Source organism: Tupaia chinensis, unplaced genomic scaffold (assembly GCF_000334495.1).
Source record: "Tupaia chinensis unplaced genomic scaffold, TupChi_1.0 Scaffold000437_1, whole genome shotgun sequence".
In the NCBI taxonomy this organism is placed as follows: Eukaryota; Metazoa; Chordata; class Mammalia; order Scandentia; family Tupaiidae; genus Tupaia; species Tupaia belangeri.
The window spans coordinates 1819529-1838939 of record NW_006159942.1 but is presented as its reverse complement, the minus strand read 5'-3'; the positions used below and the strand labels follow the sequence as shown (position 1 = coordinate 1838939).

Genomic DNA, 19411 nt, shown 5'->3' with positions numbered 1-19411 from the left:
GGAGTAAGGCCCTTAACCCTTGAGGGAAAATTTAAGGTAGCACTGGGGTCAGCAGGTGCCATGGTGGTTAACGCTGGATTCCCACATGACTAAATGGGATTCGAGTCCCAGGTCCAGCAGCTTGAAAATCATGCCAGGCACATTTGTGCACGTACCCAGAATCCTGAGAGGAAAATGGAGGAGAAAGGATTATGCATGACTGTCCCCCTCTGTTGGGGGTGTCGGGTGATTTCTCGCTTTCCCTTTCGCTGTCTCTATCTCTGTGCCATATGGAAAAAAAAAAAAAAACTCTTTTTTTTTAGGTAGTGCCAAATAAAGCAGAAATTATATTTTATCATAAATTCTTCAAAAATCAAAATTCAGGTAAAATCCATGATAAAATATTAAAATTTTCAATAAAGGCAAGCTTTTTTGTTTGTTTTGCTTTGAGAACTTTTTATCGATTCCACTCAACTCTCATCATGCTCATTACTTTATCCAACTCCTATATGCAATTTAATTGTGCATTTGCTTCTCTTCTGTGGTCTTCCTGATTTTTATATTGTTTTATCTAGTGATTTTGTTAGTATTCTCATATAGACAGTAAATAGAAGAGCCAAGGACTGCTTTCTTCTACTACTTTTGTGACAGTGTATGTCATTAACAGCATGACTTTGGAGGGAAATTGCTTCAAATCCTGGCTCTACCATTTGATCTAAAGGCTTGTATTAGGGTGAGGGAGTAAGGCCCTTAACCCTTGAGGGAAAATTTAAGGTAGCACTGGGGTCAGCAGGTGCCATGGTGGTTAACGCTGGATTCCCACATGACTAAATGGGATTCGAGTCCCAGGTCCAGCAGCTTGAAAATCATGCCAGGCACATTTGTGCACGTACCCAGAATCCTGAGAGGAAAATGGAGGAGAAAGGATTATGCATGACTGTCCCCCTCTGTTGGGGGTGTCGGGTGATTTCTCGCTTTCCCTTTCGCTGTCTCTATCTCTGTGCCATATGGAAAAAAAAAAAAAAACTCTTTTTTTTTAGGTAGTGCCAAATAAAGCAGAAATTATATTTTATCATAAATTCTTCAAAAATCAAAATTCAGGTAAAATCCATGATAAAATATTAAAATTTTCAATAAAGGCAAGCTTTTTTGTTTGTTTTGCTTTGAGAACTTTTTATATGTATATCATTCCAGGAACACTATTTTCCAATCAGTCTGTGGTTCCACTGAGTCTTCCAAGGATGGGTATATAAGAGTTGACAGTAGTGGGACCAGCAAATGGCTTATTGGTAACAACACTGGATTCCCACATGGCTGACCATGGTTCGAGTCCCAGATTTGGTGGCTTGAAACAGAGGGCTTGTATGTGTACATACTCAAGATCCTGGGAGGAAAATGGAGAAAGGAATGCATCATGGCCATCTTCCTGGGGGGGGGGGGGATTTCTTTCTTTTTGTGTCTTAGTCTCTCCAGTGGGTGCATGCATCCTGTAGCAAAAATAACTCTCTTGAAAAAAAAAAAAAAAAAGAGTTGACAGTAGTGGGAGAATAGATTGATAATTACATAAACATGTGTGTTAGTCCATTTTGTGTAACTATTGTATAACAGAATACCTGAGACTGGGTAATTTATAAAGAACAAAAATGTATTCTCTCACAGTTATAGAAGCTTGGAAATCCAAAATCAAGGTACAAGCAGGTTAGCATTTGGTCTCTCTCCAAGATGGCACCTTAAATGCTGTGTCCTCCAGAGAGGAAGAACACTGTGTCCTCAAATGGCAGAAAAGTGGAAAAAAGAGAGCCCACTCCTGTGAACTCTTTTTAACAGCATTAATTCATTGACTTGGGCAGAACCCTCATGACCTAAACATCTTCTATAAAGCCCTACCTTCCAGCATTGTCAGGATTAGGTTTCAACATGATTTTCAGAAGGGACAAAAGCATTCAAACCATAGTAATGGATCTTCCTAATTCTTCAGTTTATCCCACACAGTCATATTTATAAAGTAACATGTTGATCATAGATGGGACTGGAGGTAGTGGACTTGTGTTACTCAACATACATTGTCAGAAGTGGAGTAGGTGTATTATATGTATTAAATAGTTAAATATATAATATAGTCCCCCTATAATGTAAAGATATACCACAGTATGAATCCATGAAGTTTTCAAAATACTTAATAATACTTTTTAAAGTGGGTAATGTTTTTGTGATCAATAGGAAAAGAAAAAAAAAAAAAAACAGGTAAAGATAAAGGCTTTGTACAGGAACTTCTACCAGTCTGTTTCCTGAAGACCAGGTCACCTAAGATAATTATTACCAGGTAGGAGTTGAGATATGCTCTATGACACTTATCACTGAGGGTGAGTCAATATTAAAAAAAAAAGCCACTTTCAACCAGCAACTCACCCATACCTCTGCCACCTACAACTTATATAAAGGCTTACAGTTTTCAGTCATTTCTCTATAAATTTCTCATTTCAGATATTCCAGAGAGCTATTTTATTTTGTTTATTTAATTTTTATGGTTTTATTTTATTAATAAATATTGTCTATGAGTGTATTTGCCCCTGGTTTCAAGCAACCTTCCTTTTTGAATCTATAACTTAAATATCTTTACTTCATGTGAACTTTGAGCAAATTTCTTAACCTCAATTTATTCCTGGTGGCCATAAGGAATAAATAAGATAAGACTTGAAAAACATCTCACTAGAGCCTTGTAGGTACTTAATAAATGTAAGAATAGAACATTTTAATGGTGGTCATAGCATATTATTTGAATAATTTTCCTCCCAATTCTAGGCATTTTATTGTTTGCCTGTGCTAGTTTTTCTTTTTTTCAAAGATTTACTTCATTTAATTTTATCTATATTAATTTGCTCAAAGAGGAACAGAGCAAGAGAGAGAGAGAGAGAGAGAGAGAGAGAGGAAGCAAGCCTCCAGGTCCTGACTCGAACCATAGTCGGCCATGTGAGAGTCCAGTGCCCCTAACCACCATGCCACCTGCTGGCCCTGTGTGCTAGTTTTTCCACCTCTCCTCCCATTTGCTCTTAAAAGGCAACCATTTCTGTGCAGATTCTTACTGTAGCCCTCTTTATAACTGGAGACTCTAGAATATCTCAGGTTCTCCTTATGTTGTGGGTAACAGGGCACTTAGCAATTAAACACCAGCTTTGCGCCCCTGACGGAACATACCCCTCCCACTGCAACTGTAGATTGTCCCCCCCCCAAAAAAAATAAGTCTTTGCGTAAGTGGGGGTGGGGGGTGATATCTGTATCAAGTAAACCCTCTGGGCTTGTCACACCCTAATACAAAACAAGAAATATCAAAGTTTTACTCAGTACACTCCAACCCAAGCCTGTGACTGCCCTTCTTCCCACAACGAAGTGATAAATGAAAGTGTTCCAAATAATGAATCACATAATAAATGATCAAGAAGCATTTTAAAATACAAAATCCTTACAATAGTCTTTGCGTAAAGCAAGTCTAGAACAAATCCAGGTGTACTTAAGGGCCTGCAGGGGGAGACTGTTTCTTAATTATTGGCCTACAGATCAGCTTCTGCTCTTGCTACCTGCCTTTTTCGCCTGTTCCTAGTTCAGGCTCTGAGAAGAGCTAAATAGGAGAGAGGATAGCTACAGTTATGTTCAAGTGAAGGAATAATATGCAAAACTGTTAGAGTCCCTCAACATGTCTTCACATTGAGATGTCAGAACCTTCTAAATGGAGATTAGAATTCCTTTTGTGTCTCCTGTCTCTGGAGTATAATCTTTCCTCCTTTGATTTTTTTTTAGTACTCTTCTTCTTTAGGAAGACAGTAACATAGACTGTTAGGTCCATCTTTATGAGAGCATAAAGTAATTTTGTTGCTTCAGGGGTAAGACTTTAGCAGGGTATCTTCTCAGGCATTATCTGTACATGAGACAGATACCAATTCTAGCCATACTCAGCTAGAGAATTGTGAGAGTTTCTGGTAAGTATATTCTGGAAATGTCTACATGATTAAACTATCTAAGAAGTCTGCCTTGGTGTTGCACTGTTTCTGCCCATACTTGGATGTACTCACTTACCTGACTTTTATTTCTTCCACCCCAAATCCACTGGGTTATAAACTAGAGATCTTAATTTTCTTAACTTTCTGACTTGTGCCCACTGAATACATTTCTGCTCTCCATTTTTTGCTTTAGTTTCCTCCATTTCTCTAACACCTACACACAATGGTCCAGCCATTGTTTAGAGTTAGACCAGTGGTTCTCAGACTAGTCTCCCCTGAGAACCTTCACAATAAGCCCCAGCTTGGACTTTCCTCCTGACTGAATGAATAAGAATCTCTGGAGGAGGAGCTTGTGCAATAGAATGTTTTAAAAGCAGCTCAATTGAAAATATTGAGTTATAGTAAGAAGCTATAACAAAGACTTAGCCCTTCCTCTATTCTTAGGCCTCCAGAGTCTCCTCCTCACTGGACCCCGAGTCAGCGCATCTACTCACATTGACCATCACTTTGACACCCTAGAGGTCTTCTCCATGGAAGGTCTAAGTAGGGCAAGAATAATAGGAGTTTTTTTTTTTTTTTTTGAGAGGTTTTTTCGCTATAGGGCACATGCGCTCGCCAGACAGACAGAGAGAGACATAGAGACAGAAAGCAAGCAATCACCCCCCAGAGGGGATGGCCATGCCGCAATCCCTTCTCCTCCATTCTCCTCTCGGGATCTTGGGCATGCACGCACACGCGCCCGGCGTGAGTTTTAAGCCACTGGGTCCGGGATGCAAACCATGGTCGACTACATGGGAGCCCAGCGACATAGCCTTTACGCTAACTGCTGGTTCCCTAATAGGAGCTTTTTTCACAGACACAAAAAAGGACATGGAATAGAGGAAACAAGAGTGTCAGATAAACTCCGATCTTCACAATTCAGATGAGCGTTTTCAGCCTACTCTTCATGTGTCCTCTTTGAAGCAAGCACAAACACTGGAATCAGAGCATAAGGGTTAGAACCAGAATCTGGCTGAGGTAAGGAGGCAAGGAGGTGCCTGGCTCACAAAAATGAGGAAAGTTCTCATTCCCAGGTGCTGACCCTTCACTTGCAAGACCCCGAGAGCAAGTGTTTCCTTAAATTCTGTGTCCTCTGTGCCTTTCACCTCTTCCTAGTCGAGGATTTGAGAAGAGCTGAACTAGGGCTTTCTCTAAAGGCATCTTGAGAAGAGAGGATAGCTGGAGTCACCTAGTTCAAGCGAAGAGTTAATAAGCAAAACTTACAGTCCTCTCAGCACATCTTAGCATTAAGATGCCAGAACTTTCTAAATGAAAATTAGAATCTTCCAATAACTCTCCCATAACACCCCCCAAATACCACACCAAATATGCAGTTTATGGAAGATTATGAAAGGTAAAGTCTAGTCAGAAAAACTCCACATTTTTATTCATATAGGAGAGGGTGATGACTTTATAATTGACAACTGAAAGTCGAGTATAACGATAGTTTCTCGGGTGACATATTAAATACCTCTTCATTTAAATTCTTCATACTTTCTATTTTATAAGGAATAAATGAGTTAATGCTTATGAGACACATAATCCAAAGCTGGCACCATTGAGTGCTCAATAACTGGTAACTATTTTTTCTCACCAGGAAGAGAATGGGACTCAAGAAACACTTATCACTCAAGATCACCGCATCAGCAATTCCACTTTATTCAAAGACAGAGTCAAGCTAGGTGCCGACTACGGACTCCAACTCTCTCCAGTCCAAATTCATGATGATGGCCAGAAGTTCTCTTGCCATGCTAGAGTCGGGCCCGACAAAATGTTGAGGAGCTCCACCACAGTCAAGGTTTTTGGTAAGAGTTTTTGATCTGGGGTCCAGCAGATGGAGAGGTGGTTAAGGGCACTGGACCCCCACATGGCCAACCATGGGTCAAGTCCCAGACTTGGCAGCTTGCTTTCTCATTTTCTCTCTCCCCTTTTCTCTCTCTCTATCGCTCCTTAGGAATGGGTTAAGTAATAATTGACCCTGATAATCAGGTTCCTTATGGAGCCTAAACAGTATTTGTTAGGGTTGAGAACAGATTTTATCTTTTTTATCAATATCACCATTTGTAGCTACTTAAAAATATGGCTCTGCTTGTTTATTCATAGAATTAGATTTCCCCTCTCCCTGTTTCCTGGCTTTCCTATTTAGTAAATGAACCAGGTAAGTTGTCTTTGGATAGAACCACATACAGGCTTTGACCTCTTTGTTGGTATCTTCCAAGTGTATATTAAAATGACCCTGGCACAGAAGTATAATACCTCTTGTAAGAACTCATATAAAACAAGCAAAAAGTGCCATGAAAACCATGAAATAAATACTCAAATGTATTACAGAGCCCATCTGTATGTCATAAACCCAGCTTATTTCTTCTTCCCAAACAATACTTCATTATTGGGCTCTTCATTCTCAGATAGACCAGGGACTAGAGGCTACCTCAGCTCCCTAGCTACTTCCTGCCTCTTTGTCTTTTCCTTCCTTAGCAGGGAATCACCCATCTATCACTCACCTACCCTTCCCCCTTTTAATGTCTAAATCTGATTGCCCTGTATCTCAAAAAGAACCTATCTCTCTACCATCCCTACAACTTTTAGTCATTATTCTTTCTTTCAGGTCCTTTAGTCTACTGCTGTTTGTCTGCCACAAATACCCCTCTCCCATTAGTGTTCCAGGGTTGCAGCTTGGTTTGTGTTCCCATGAAAGAAAGCACAGATGCAAGGATTTGACTTAAGTTAATTTATTTGGAAGGTCATGCTGGAAAAAGTCAGAAGAAAAAAGGGAAAGCGAGACAAGAAAGGGAAGGATTGTAGTAAAGCATATATTATTAGGCCAGTTGCCACTGGGGCTTAGAGCTCAGTCTCATTGGGAGACTCCAGGAGACAGCACAGGACACACATAGAATTATCCAGACTGACGAGCAAGAAAGCTTGTGTATTTATCCACTAGTGCCTCGTCTTTCATCACCATTAACCTCTGGACCTTCCAGTTGTCCTACTTGTGGGCTGAGTGTGATCCCATAATCCCAATAAACACTTAAGCAGAGAGACATAGGGGTGCCCAGTAAGAGGTCTTCAGTATGTAGGAATAAATGCCAAGTGGATGTAGCAGGAATTAACAGCAGCTGTGACAGGGTTCTTAATATTCTTCTCACTGGCTCATAGAAGGCTTTGTCTGCTATGCTCAGGGACTTGAAACCACTACAGAACAACATGATGTATTAATACTTGATCTACTTTGTGCTGAGTACTATTAAGTGCTCAAGATGTAGAGATGGATAAAACGCTTCTAAAGCACCATCAGGACAGCTATAATCATTGAAACAGTCCCTGATATTTTCTAGTGCCAAGCAACTAAACAAGTATCAAATGTTTTTCTGGTCCTCTTCAGGGGTCTAAAAATGATACTTTATCACTTTGTTTCTAGGTCTTTGGACATGTAAAACACTTCTCTTTTCTTCACCACCCAACACTCCTCTTCATTCCCAATTTTACTTTTTGACTCACTATGATCATCATTCGAGTATCAGTTACATACTGCATCTTCCAAAAGCCTCCTCTTACCCTTTGAGGTTGGGTTAGAGGCATTGCTTAAAAGCTTTCTTCAGATCCTACATGTTCTCAAAAATTGTACTTATCTCAGTGTATCATAACTTCTAATTTATTTATTTGTATTTCCATTAAAAATATAGATTTATTGAGGATGGTAAATATGATTCATTCACCTTTGTTTCCTAGGCATTTAGCAAGAACTGCCAGCCACATGCTGAGCATTTAATAAATATTTGATGAATGATGTACTTCTCTCTCTCTCTCTCTCTCTCTCTCTCTCTTTCTTTCAAATACACACACCCCACACACCATACCAACAGCTAACTTGGATGACATTCACTGTCACTAACTGTGTTTTGTTTGCCTTTAAGCTAAGCCAGAAATCTCCATGATTGTGGAAAATAGCTCCATGGATGTCTTGGGAGAGGTGAGTCATATTAAAATGTTTTAAAATCTATAGTGTCACATGTCAAGGTGTGTTAGGCTGCCCGGGCTATTCTCTCAAAGGAACTCACTCCACAGTCCTAAGCCAATTAACTGCTGTTGGGGATGAAAGGAAGTTGAACTGATTCTGGAAATCAAATGGGAATTTTTACTTCCAAACTTAGGGCTCTTAGAATATGTGATCTGCATCCTTAGTTTTTACATTTCCTGGAAAGATATAGTGTTTAAGTTTCAATTTACTAAAAACTGAGATGGATAGTGAGGGAAAACTAGGGTAGAAAGAACTGTGAATCCTGGTATACGAATGAGATTTTACTCAGCTGACATTTAATTTATATTAATCTGTTTTCTCTTCCCACATTCCCGTAATTTTTATTTTGAGGTAATGAGAAGAAATGTGCTCTTCTATACCCCTTCAAAGCCTTGGATATTGAGAAATGGCAAGGAGAAAAAAGGAAAGTAGCGCCATAAATCGGATGCAATAATTCCAATTTTAAAAAAGGAATTTGCCTTATATGCCATCATAGCTCTTCTTTTTCACTCACGCATGCCTCGTTACTGACTCGGAAAACCAGAGAACTTTCTTTCCTGGGGAATTTGTGAATAATTCCTTTCAATGCCATGCAATCGGCTACAGGACATGGCTTGTCTATGGATCTTTTAAGCTCTTGCCAAAACATTAGCGACTCTTCACTCTAATATGCTTATAATCTCTGCTGTAATTTTAATAAGCTATTATCTCTTTAAAAGTCCTCTCACTTACTTTTATCTTGTAGTTCTCCCAACAAGCATCTGAAATAGGTAGAGCACCTGTGAAATTGGGGCCTAGAACATCTAAAAGACTGGTTGAGTCACTAACAGAAGTCAGAACTGGGCTGCGTATTTAGCATGCTCATATCCAGGAAGAATGGATAATGAAAGGAAATCATGCTTCTGGGTCAGATAGCACAAATGTCAAGCCCTAATTCAACCGCTTGCAAGTTACATTATGTAATTAACCTCTGCACACCTCCACTACATCGAAAACTTGGATAGTAAATAAATACTTCACAGGGTTCTCGGGAGAATTAAATTTATCCGTAGTAATAGAGTATGCTACACATAGATAATGTCCTAGGAGTATTTCCTCCCTGCCGACTATTTGTCATTTACCTTCTCTCTTTCACCCATACCTGCCTCTACACTTTCATTTATAAATCTACTTGTAGCTGATTATAAGAGACATGTAGGATAATGGAAAAAGGAAAACAGAGCATAGAGACGCTGATAGGACTAAGTTTGAATTATCTTCTATCACTTACTAACCTCAGTCCCTAGGACCTATTTCTTGACTTCCTCATCAATGATTCTGTCCTCCCCAGAGCAATGCATGCAACGTCTTACCATGTACGAACACAAGTGTTTGGTAATGGTGAAATCCTCCCCACACCTTTCATTCCCTAGAAAGTAATTAAGCCAACTGTCTATATTGTATGCCTACTCTGTGCTACATGCTCAATATATTAGCAGCCCTCAGTGTCAAACCTATTGGTGACTTGCTCCGTGTGAACTGTGTCTTTCAGTGTTCTTAAACTTACAAAGTTGATGGCTAATTTAGATTTTCTGTAAAACTGGAAAGACCTCGAATTATTCTAACAATGATGCTGTCCAGACTTGTGGACATCATTTATTGAGGGCAGGACTTCGCCCCATTGTAGCACTCAGCTGCACTCCTGCTGCTGAGCATTAAATCTAAGGCTCCTCCACATGCAGCTCTTTGCATTTAAGGAAAAGATGCTGCTTCAAAGAGTTTCTCAGCCTACAGCTGATGATGTAGCACAAGAAGGCACAAGAGAAATGCATGAAAACTGCAGTTTAATCAGCAGTGCAGTCTTTCCATAAACTTCATATGTTTCTCTTTAATTCTTGTGCTTTATGCTTTAGCTCAATCATCTCCATGAGCTCTTTCCACACTCTACCTTTACTATCTTGGACAACATTTAGGGGGAAAAATCTGAAGAAAACTACTGTCATGAAACAGCAAAGACAAGTAGTTTGGGGCTAAGATGTCTCAGGAAGAGAGGCTACCGTATAAACAGATACCATAATCTGAAAACCATGCTGTGGCTCATTCAGAAGAGCTCCAGGAACTTTTTGTACAAAGCAACTCTTGTGTTTACTTGGTTTTGGTTTCACAAAGGTCAAACACTTGTGGACTCTGACTTTATTAGGCCCCATCTCAAATGTATATGCATTTTAGATTCATTATAAAAGCCTCTTATTTTTCCAGCATATTTTGTGGCACGGTAAGGTTCTGGCTCTGAGAGTCCAGCCCCTTGACACTCAGCAGTCACCATCATTTGCACTGGTGAGCACCCAAGCTTTCACCGCAGACGGAGAGGGCCCTGCAGGGAAATCACATAGAAAGTGAAATCTTTAGTATCAGTGAGATTTCTAGAAAAATGATCAGTACCCGACGGCAGTGTGGCCTGGATGTTTCATAAGACTAGTGTTTGGACTTCTGTTTGTTCCACACACAGTTCACAGTTCACAGGAAAGACAGGTCTGGCTCTTAGGGGTGCATGCTGAGTCCAAGAAGCAGTACTATTGAGCCAAGAGGTGAGGACAGAAGGAGGCAAGATACCATTGTTTTCACCATGATTTCTTCTGCTTGTGGGGAGATCGGTGCCCATAAAATACTTGGGCTATCCATGAGATAATAGGATACTGTCTCCCTCCTCTTGTCTTCCCTAGTTCTCTTGCTCCCAATCCCCATTCCTAACTTAGTTAAAAATGTAAATAAGTTCTATGGTCCAGCCTAGGAAGTGCAATTTCTGGCTTAGTCAACTGCAGTGCTGGAAGCCATAGGTCTAAGTGAGTTCAACCCCTCCTCCTGCCCCCATTCCTTCTTATGCATGTCCAAGAAATTGAAGAGTAGGGGGTCTGGAGAAAGGAGGTCATGGCATGACTAGACCCCATGGAGGGGCTTCTCTGTCTGTCTTGTGTGTACATACATGAGCACAATATCATTAATAGCATAAATTAAAAATAAACTGAAAAATAGAATGATCCTAGAATTTTTCCAAATGGCCAACTCTGGTACAAAGGGCAAGGGTAGTTTTCAGTTTGATTTTGTTCTCTTTCTAGACATATCCTTAGCAACCCAGGAAATTTTTCTCTCCCTATGGACTGTTAGGGAAAAAAGGAACTTTTTTCAAAGCATCTCTGAACATTTAAAGTTGATTTTTTTTTCTTTTAATCAGAGAACAACGGATTGGTATGCAGTTAGCATTTCCGAGGTGCAAGTAAAATCTAAAGCCTGCTGTTCAAATGGATGACTAGTCTATAGGCATAAAACAAAAGCAACTTATTAAAACTGACCTCAGGGCCTAAGAAGATATTCTCTGCCCTTCACTCACCCAGCCATGGTCTCTTGGCATTTCTTCATTTCTTTTTCTGTCTTTCTTTTTTTTTGGAGAGGTTTTTGCTATAGGGCGCATTCGCTCACCAGAAAGACAGAGAGAGACATAGAGACAGAAAGTGAGAAATCACCCCCCAGTGGAGATGGTCATGCTGCAATCCCTTCTCCTCCATTCTCCTCTTGGGATCTTGGGCACGCACGCACACGCGCCCGGTGTGAGTTTTAAGCCACCGGGTCCGGGACTCGAACCGCGGTCGACTACGTGGGAGTCCAGCGTCATAGCCATTACGCTAACTGCTGGTTCCCTCTTTTTGTCTTTCTACTTTTCTTTCTGCTCTTTGTTGTTGTTGTTTTTTTTTTTTTTTTACTCATCCCATCTCTGTATTTTGTTACTAAGTTTACTTATTTATTCCATGAGTGAAGAGGTAGAGGCAGAGTGACAGAACTCCAATAAGATCCCAACTCCATGATCCACGCCAGCCTCAACCTGTCCTGGATCGTGGGCACATGTGTCTTCAGCAGAGTCAGGAAGGTCTCTGGGCACTAACCTGGCACCTTCTCATGTGGGTCCGCTCTGCAGAGTTACATTTTACTGCTGCCCCACTGTTTAGGGCTTGTATCTTCTTTCTTTTTAAAAAAATTTTTTTTCACCATAGGGAATGTATTCTCACCAGAGAGAGAGAGAGAGGGAGAGAAAGTGAGAAATCACCCCCCAGGAAGGATGGCCATGCCTCAGTTCCTTCTCCTCTATTCTCCTCCCAGAACCCTGGGCACACGTGCACACGTGCTCAGCATGATTTTCAAGTCACCAGGTCCTGGACCCAAACTGCAATTGACTATGTGGAAGTCCAGTGCCTTAACATCCAGGCCACCACCTGTTGGCCCCCAGTCCTCTATCTTCTTTTTCTTTCTGAGTTTTCTTCATCTTTTCCTCACTAAATTCTTCCCGGACAGACCTTTATATAAAGTTAGATTATAATTTTAAATATTTGTGAGTAAATTTTTATATTGTCTATTAGTAATATTTGAAGCAAATGAGTTGAAACTCTAATTTTCTCTTTGCCAGTTGCATATGAGTTAGTTGAAGTATCAGATCATTGAAAAGATTCACAGGACTCAGACAGATGAAACCATTTTAATATAAGCAGATGGTACAGTGCTTCAACAACAGGGAATGATGTGCATTGGAAGGGCTCAGGGATCACACAGAATAAGCTTTGCATCCAGGTTTCAAATTGCCACCTCTACACACAGAAAATTCAGGAAACTGGGACCAGCAGTTAGTGTATTGGCTATGTCACTGGACTCCCATGTAGTCGACCGTGGTTCGAGTCCTGGACCCGGCAGCTTAAACTCACACAGGGCACATGTGCATGTGTGCCCAAGATCCTGAGAGGAGAATGGAGGAGAAGGGATTGTGGTGCCATGCCCATCCCCCCTGGAGGGTGATTTTTCGCTTTCTGTCTCTGTCTTTCTCTGTCTTTCTGGCAAGCGCACGTACCTTATAGCAAAAACTTCTAAAAAAAGAAAAAGAAAAAAAGAAAAAGGAAAAGAAAGAAAATCCAGGAAACTGAAGCTCTGCTTGTGGGGGAGTCTCTGAGGGTGAGCCGGTCACACAGGCACATACTGGCCACCAGAAATGCCTCACTCATTAAAACCTTTACCTTCACCAGCTAGGCATAAACCCAATTGTTTTTATTAAATGGTACTCATGGGCTGGTACATTCCGCCCTGAAACAGCTCACAGAGCTAGGATGTTAAGCAGCATTTATCTCTAGTTAATAAGATTTGAAGCTTGGTCATGGGTCAGCACAGCGCTGGAACACCCCAGATCAGCATTTGGTGCTCAACTCCCACCTGCTGAGATCAACTCCTACTCTGCAGTTTTTCTCTAAAATCAAAATCCCACTAAACTACTTGGCTTTGTATTTGTGCTAGAACTAAAATGGCTCTTAGTTGTGAGTCTAAAGTAGATTCCTAGTCTGAAAACAAATTTAAACAAAATGAAAGGGATGGGCTGCTGCAGGCAGGTCTTTCTCCTGAGGCCATGCTTCCTTCTCGGCCCTCACCTTCCATTTCATCTCCAGGATGGCCCTTTCCACCTCCTCTAAGGCTCGCTCCTTCCTTTCCACAGCCCTCTCCCTCCATTCCACTGCCCTCTCCCTCCTGAGCACTTCCTTTTCTCTCTGGCTGGCCCATAAAGCCAAGGTGCCCACCTGCTCCAGGAGCCTGCCCCAGTCACCCTCAATGCCCATGGAGAGCTGGGGCATTTGGGGTCTTGGGTCCTGGCGCTGCCCTGCCTGGCTATGGCCACTCTTCTCCAGCTCCTCTCTGTGCATGCTTTTCAGATGCTTCCACAGGGCTGTAGTGCCCACGTTGACCCCAGGACCACGGCTCACCTGCTTGCCACACAGGCGGCAGGTGGCATATTGGTTGGGGTGATGCCCAGCACGAGCAGGAGCCAGATGGAAAAACTCCCAGGCCTCTGAAAACCGGGTCCCCTTGTTGTGGGGCATTGGGATGGGCACAGCACTCACAAAAGGACCAACCAGTTCTCCCGTCTCACTGATCTCCTCCTCCTCCTTCATCTCTGAGTCCCCTTTTGTCTTCATCCTGGTTCCCCCCTCTTCCTCCTCTCCCCGCCTCATCCTGTCTCCTCTTCTATGGCTTTCTTTATTTTGTGCCTAGATGTGAGCCAAAAGTTTCTGTTGAGCCACCCACAAGATTAAATATGGATTTGGGAAGGAACTGTGGTAGCTCTTGGGGATTCACAATAATGACCAAAGTCTGGCCACACCTGGGTGGTATGATGTTTCCTCTTTTCTGCTTCACTGGAGGGTCAGTAATGAGTCATTTATTAGCAAGACAGCCTATGAATGCATTCTCTCCATGCCCCAGATACTTACTAATCCCTCCTTGCCTGGGCCAGAAAGACAAAACATTTTGGTTCTATAGCAAAGACTTTCTGTCTAACAATTGCAAAGCTCTTCAGTGAAGTCAATGTTCTGTGCATCGACCACCACCATGAGTACTTTAGAATACTGAAAAGTTCAGATTTTTTTTCTGGACCCTCCTCCTGGTTACTCCCACTGTCTCTATGTTCCTTATTAGCTATAAAATGTTTGAAAGCAAGAGGAATAGCCACAGGGTTTAGGTTGTTCAGGACTCTCAGGCCTGCGACCTCCCCGGCTCTTCTTCAGAGCAGGTAAAAGCAGGCACAGATGCTGATGTAGGAGAGAATCGTGTTTCCCAAGGACTGTTGCAGATAGAAGTCCAAAGTTTGCAGAGCCTGCCAGGTTTTGAGTAATAAAGTTCCCAGTGTGAGGTAAGTTTGTCTCTTGTAAGGTTCCTCTTAGGTTAAGATTCTAAGAAATCCAAAGGGCAGGCCTTGCTGTTTTCAGCAAAAGGAGCTGGCATGCACAGATAGGTAGAGCACATCTCCATGGAAGTGGTGTTGTCTGGCTGTCTTCGGCAAGCACCTCACCGTACTCCACTTGCCCTGCACGATCCTCTGCAAAGCCAATAAGACCTTCCTGAAGCATCTCACTTTAGAGGTTTGACTTATTTACCCCATTGTAAAGATAAATAAATAAACAGAAACTTGTATTGCACTTTAAAAACAGCCTGACTTCTCTTCCTTTCCCAAATTACTTCTTGAAAGAATGAGGGTTTCAATTATCAATCTTTGCAACCCTGAATGGTAAGGAAATCCTCCCCCCCCCCGCAACCACAATTAGGTACTTACAGGCACACAGGGCCCTGGACCTGTCTCCAGTCTCTCTGGTGCAGAATGACTGTGCTCCTGCACACCTTGGGTGGCTACTGACTCCTACCCTCAAGATAAGGTCACCTCTAGTTCCAGTTTCCTCCCACTTCCCAGGGAGCTTTGCTTCCAAATGGGTGTGTCTCTGCCCATCAGGTTTTTCTGAAACAGGTAGACTTGAATGCAAACCATTTCTCTGCCTTCTCCATGCCAAAAAAAAAAAAAAATAGTTTCTGGCAAATATTATGCTGCAAAAAAGTACGTCAAGCACCTACAAGTCCCAGCTCTATTTCCAATAACTAGATCATTGGGTCTTTGAAGTGAAGAAAGATATACAAGTGGGGGCAAGGATGAAATATAGGCAGAGCAACCATATGCCTCAAGGACACTCGTGTCTTCAGGCACTTTGTGCAACTTTCAGATTATGAGTTCCAATTTTTGGTTTGGCAATCATGGCTGATGTAAATACAGTCAGAGACAAGCCAAAGAATTTGCAAAAAAAAAAAAAAAAGGAAGATTAAATAAAAGAAAATCCCTAAAATGCAGAGAAATATGGCAAGTTGAGAAACAGGTTTGGGATGCTTTTTATTATGTAACTAGACTTGGAGAAGCAAAATACTATTAGCTTCTGCTCTTGGACATAAAGAGGTCATCACAGCTTAAGTAAAAATATTTTTTTCAAGCTTTTGTTTGTGTTTTGTTTTGTTTTTGCCATAGGGTGTGTGTACTTTGTGGAGAGAAAAAGGGACACAGTGACAGAGAAAGTGAGAAATCACCCTCTAGGTAGGATGGTCACCACAATCTTTTCTCCTCCATTCACCTCCTGGGATTTTTGGGCACACGCACGCATGTACCTGGCATGATTTTAAAGCTGCTTGGTCTAGGATTAGAACTGGGGTTAACCATACGGGAGTCTAGCACCTCAACCACCATGCCACCTGCTGACTCCATTAAAAACATATTTTGACATATATGTATTATTAACATTAAATATGTGTATATTTAAATTTTGGAGGGAAAACTTACCCAGATGTCATAGGAATATATGAAAGAAGCTGTCAATAAGAAAAATCATTGTGTCATAGAATTTAAAATAGTTGCGGAAAAGCAGAAGACGTAGATATTACAAGTTTAAAAGAGGGTAAAAGAGGGAGAAGAAAGATTCTAAGTAGGAATGAGGAGTTGGTAAATACCAGGGAAACTTTTTTTTTTTAAGATTTCCCTTTCTAGACTAAAAAGCTAAATGTTTTCAACTTCCTACATTCCAAATCCAGTGCCAACTTTGTTATTCTTTATTATTCTTTGACATTTTGTGAGAAAATAAAATCTGCCATAGTCTTTATATTGACCACAACATTAATTAATTAGTTAGTTAATTAAAAAACTAAATGTTGGGACCAGCAGATGGCATAATAGTTCCATTGCTGGACTCCCATGTAGTCAACTAGTCAACTGTGGTTCGAGTCTTGGACCCAGCAACTTAAAACTCACACAGGGTGCATGTGCGTGCATGCCCAAAATCCCAAGAAGAGAATGGAGGAGAAGGGTGAGTGGCATATCCTTGCCCCTAGAGTGTGATTCCTCACTTTCTGTCTCTCTGTCTCTCTCTCTCTCTCTCTCTCTCTCTCTGGTGAGTGCACATGCCCTACAGCAAAATCTATAAAAAATGCTTTTAAAAATTATCAAAAAACAAGCTAAATGTTTTAAAAATGATTCCAATGAGCAATTCTTTGGAGAGGTACTGTACAAACTTAGGCAAGATAAATGTAGGTTAGCTTACAGGTCACCATTTCAGCATTTCATCTGGAGAAATAAAGAAATGATCTATCTTAAAAATCAGACCTGAATTAATTTTGTCTGTCTTATCAAACTCATGAATGCTCCAGCTATCCACTGGCTTCCCTCTGTTTTCAGAAAGGGCGATGTCCCCAACTCACACCTGGGCCTCAAGAAGCTTTACTAAGGAGCCCATCCATCCATCCATTTTCATAAATTCCCCACTACTTTCCAACATAGATCATCTGAAGAATCCAGGCCCATCTCTCGCCGTCAACAAAATTTGTCACTATTCCCTAAGTTTTCCCAGATTTCACTTTTCTTTATAGTTCTACAAAACTGTCTGAATACTTCTTAGCACTTACTACATAATTCTTTGTGGTATTACTCACTTATTTCACATGTACTGAGAATAATGTGCTGGGAAAAGAAATAATTTGGCTTGTCTCTCGATCCAACAGTCACATAATTAGCAAATGAATGATTTTTGATTTCTCACTTAAGTAACATGTATGTGTGGGTGTGTGCATGCATGCACATGTGTTAATGCACATATACTCTTGTGCACATTGACTATTTTTAACAAGTTGTTCTTCTTGCTCATTTGAGCCAAGTAAAAGTTTCCAAATAAAGACAGCCTTGCTTGCTCAGCAAAACTATAAATGCTTGACATTTTCTAAGATGTTTGACTCGAGCAAAACTACTTTAGCCTGTGGCTTTTCAATCTTAGAGACTGGCAGGAGTTTTAGGACAAAAACCATATTTTTAAACAAAATCTAGTAACATAGAATCTGGCAATAGTATAGAATATTTGAAATCTAAATCAATCCTTAAAATCTGGATTCAAGGACCAGCAGATGTCATAATGGTTACATTGCTGGAATCCCACATAGTCAACTATGGTTCAAGTTCCATACCCAGTGGTTTAAAACTCACACTGGGCATGTGTGTATGCATGCCCAAAATCCCAAGAGGAGAATGAAGGAAAAGGGATTGCAGCATGGCCAACCCCCCTGGGGGATGATTTCTCGCTTTCTGTCTCTCTGTCTCTCTCTGTCTGTCCAGCTAGTGCATGCACCCTATAGCAAAAATCTCTCTAAAAAACAAAAACAAAAACAAACAAACAAACAAAAACTGGATTCAGAGAATCCATGAGAGTCAAATCTTTTCAACATTTCTTAGAAGCTGTTAAGTGATTTCTTCAGTGAACCAGCTGCCCTTGTAAATAATAGTCCTACTGTTCCTGATATTACCATCACCTTCTTTTTTTTTGGAGAGGTTTTTGCTATAGAGCATGTGCGCTCACCAGAAAGACAGAGAGAGACAGAGAGACAGAAAGCGAGAAATCATCCCCCAGGGGGGTTGGCCATGCTGCAATCCCTTCTCCTCCATTCTCCTCTCTGGATCTTGGGCATGCACACACACGCATCTGGTGTGTTTTAAGCCACTGGGTCCAGGACACAAACTGCAGTCGACTACATGGGAATCCAGCGACATAGCCATTGAGCTAACTGCTGGTCCCCCATCCCATCTTTTGATGCTTTAACAGAAGATGAATGCATCGGACCACGAGAATGATTAAAAGCATTGGATTTAATACAATTAAATCACTAGATGGCATAATGGTTATGCCGCTGGCCTCCCACATAGTCAACAGTTGTTCAAGTCCCCAACCTGGTGACTTATACTCATGCTAGGCGTGTGTGCGTGTGTGCCCAAAATCCCAAGAGTGAAATGGAGGAGAAGGGATTGTGGCATGACTATCCTTCCTGTGGGGTGATTTCTCACTTTCTGTCTCTCTGGCGAGTGCATGTGTCCTATTGCAAAAATCTTTCTAAAATAATAATAATACAAATAAATTATTAAAGCCAATGGCTTTAAAAGTTTTTTTTATCAGTACAATAGTTAATATTTTCTTTTTTAAAATTTTTTCATTTCAATTTATTTATTTGCATTCATTCACTGTACATCATTACAACATACAAAATGAGATTTTCCATCCAGAGTACACTGTATATTGTCTCAATCAAGCACATCAACAAACATGTTATTGTCAGCAGATGATCTTCCATTTCTTGTTTTCTGTATGCTTAGCTTTTTTTCCCCCCATCCTTGATTCCCTATCTCTCCCATCCTTGATTCCCTATCTCTTACCCTCTGCCATCTCCCATTCTCCTCCCCCACTGTCTCTGGTATCTATGTTTGCTTTCTATACTGTTTCCCCCCACATTTTATTGAATCACCAAAGACCCTAGTCAATCCAAATACCATCATAGCAAACACAGGTGACATACACATTTCCATGAACTCAAGTCTAACTTTACACATCCTATAAAGTAGCACCTAGCTGGGGCTACATATCCTACTGCAGTCATTGAATAGATATATTTTTTTTCTGAAACTTTTTTTTTGTAACTCAATTTACATTCCTTCCATAAGAATCATCACAGCACACAAAATGCAATCTCCCAT

At 41.0% G+C, this 19411-nt stretch overlaps 2 protein-coding genes across 2 annotated transcripts in view; one reads left to right on the top strand and one right to left on the bottom strand.

The window, feature by feature from the left end:
* CD96 (CD96 molecule) overlaps window positions 1-19411 on the top strand; it is a 92581-nt gene that overhangs the window by 20294 nt on the left and 52876 nt on the right. The window contains 2 exon segments of the mRNA XM_006155148.3: window positions 5611-5818; window positions 7928-7983. Coding sequence (XP_006155210.1) covers window positions 5611-5818; window positions 7928-7983 — 264 coding nt within the window.
* On the bottom strand, window positions 12908-15221 carry ZBED2 (zinc finger BED-type containing 2). Its single transcript, XM_006155147.2, has 2 exons — window positions 15146-15221; window positions 12908-14911 (listed from the first exon to the last, which is right to left on the bottom strand). The coding sequence occupies exon 2, from the start codon at window positions 14046-14048 to the stop codon at window positions 13395-13397; it is 654 nt and encodes a 217-aa protein (XP_006155209.1). The 5' UTR covers window positions 14049-14911; window positions 15146-15221; the 3' UTR covers window positions 12908-13394.

Coding starts and splice junctions, on each gene's coding strand:
- ZBED2 (XM_006155147.2), bottom strand. CDS start 14,048: ATGAGGCGGGGAGAGGAGGAAGAGGGGGGAACCAGGATGAAGACAAAA.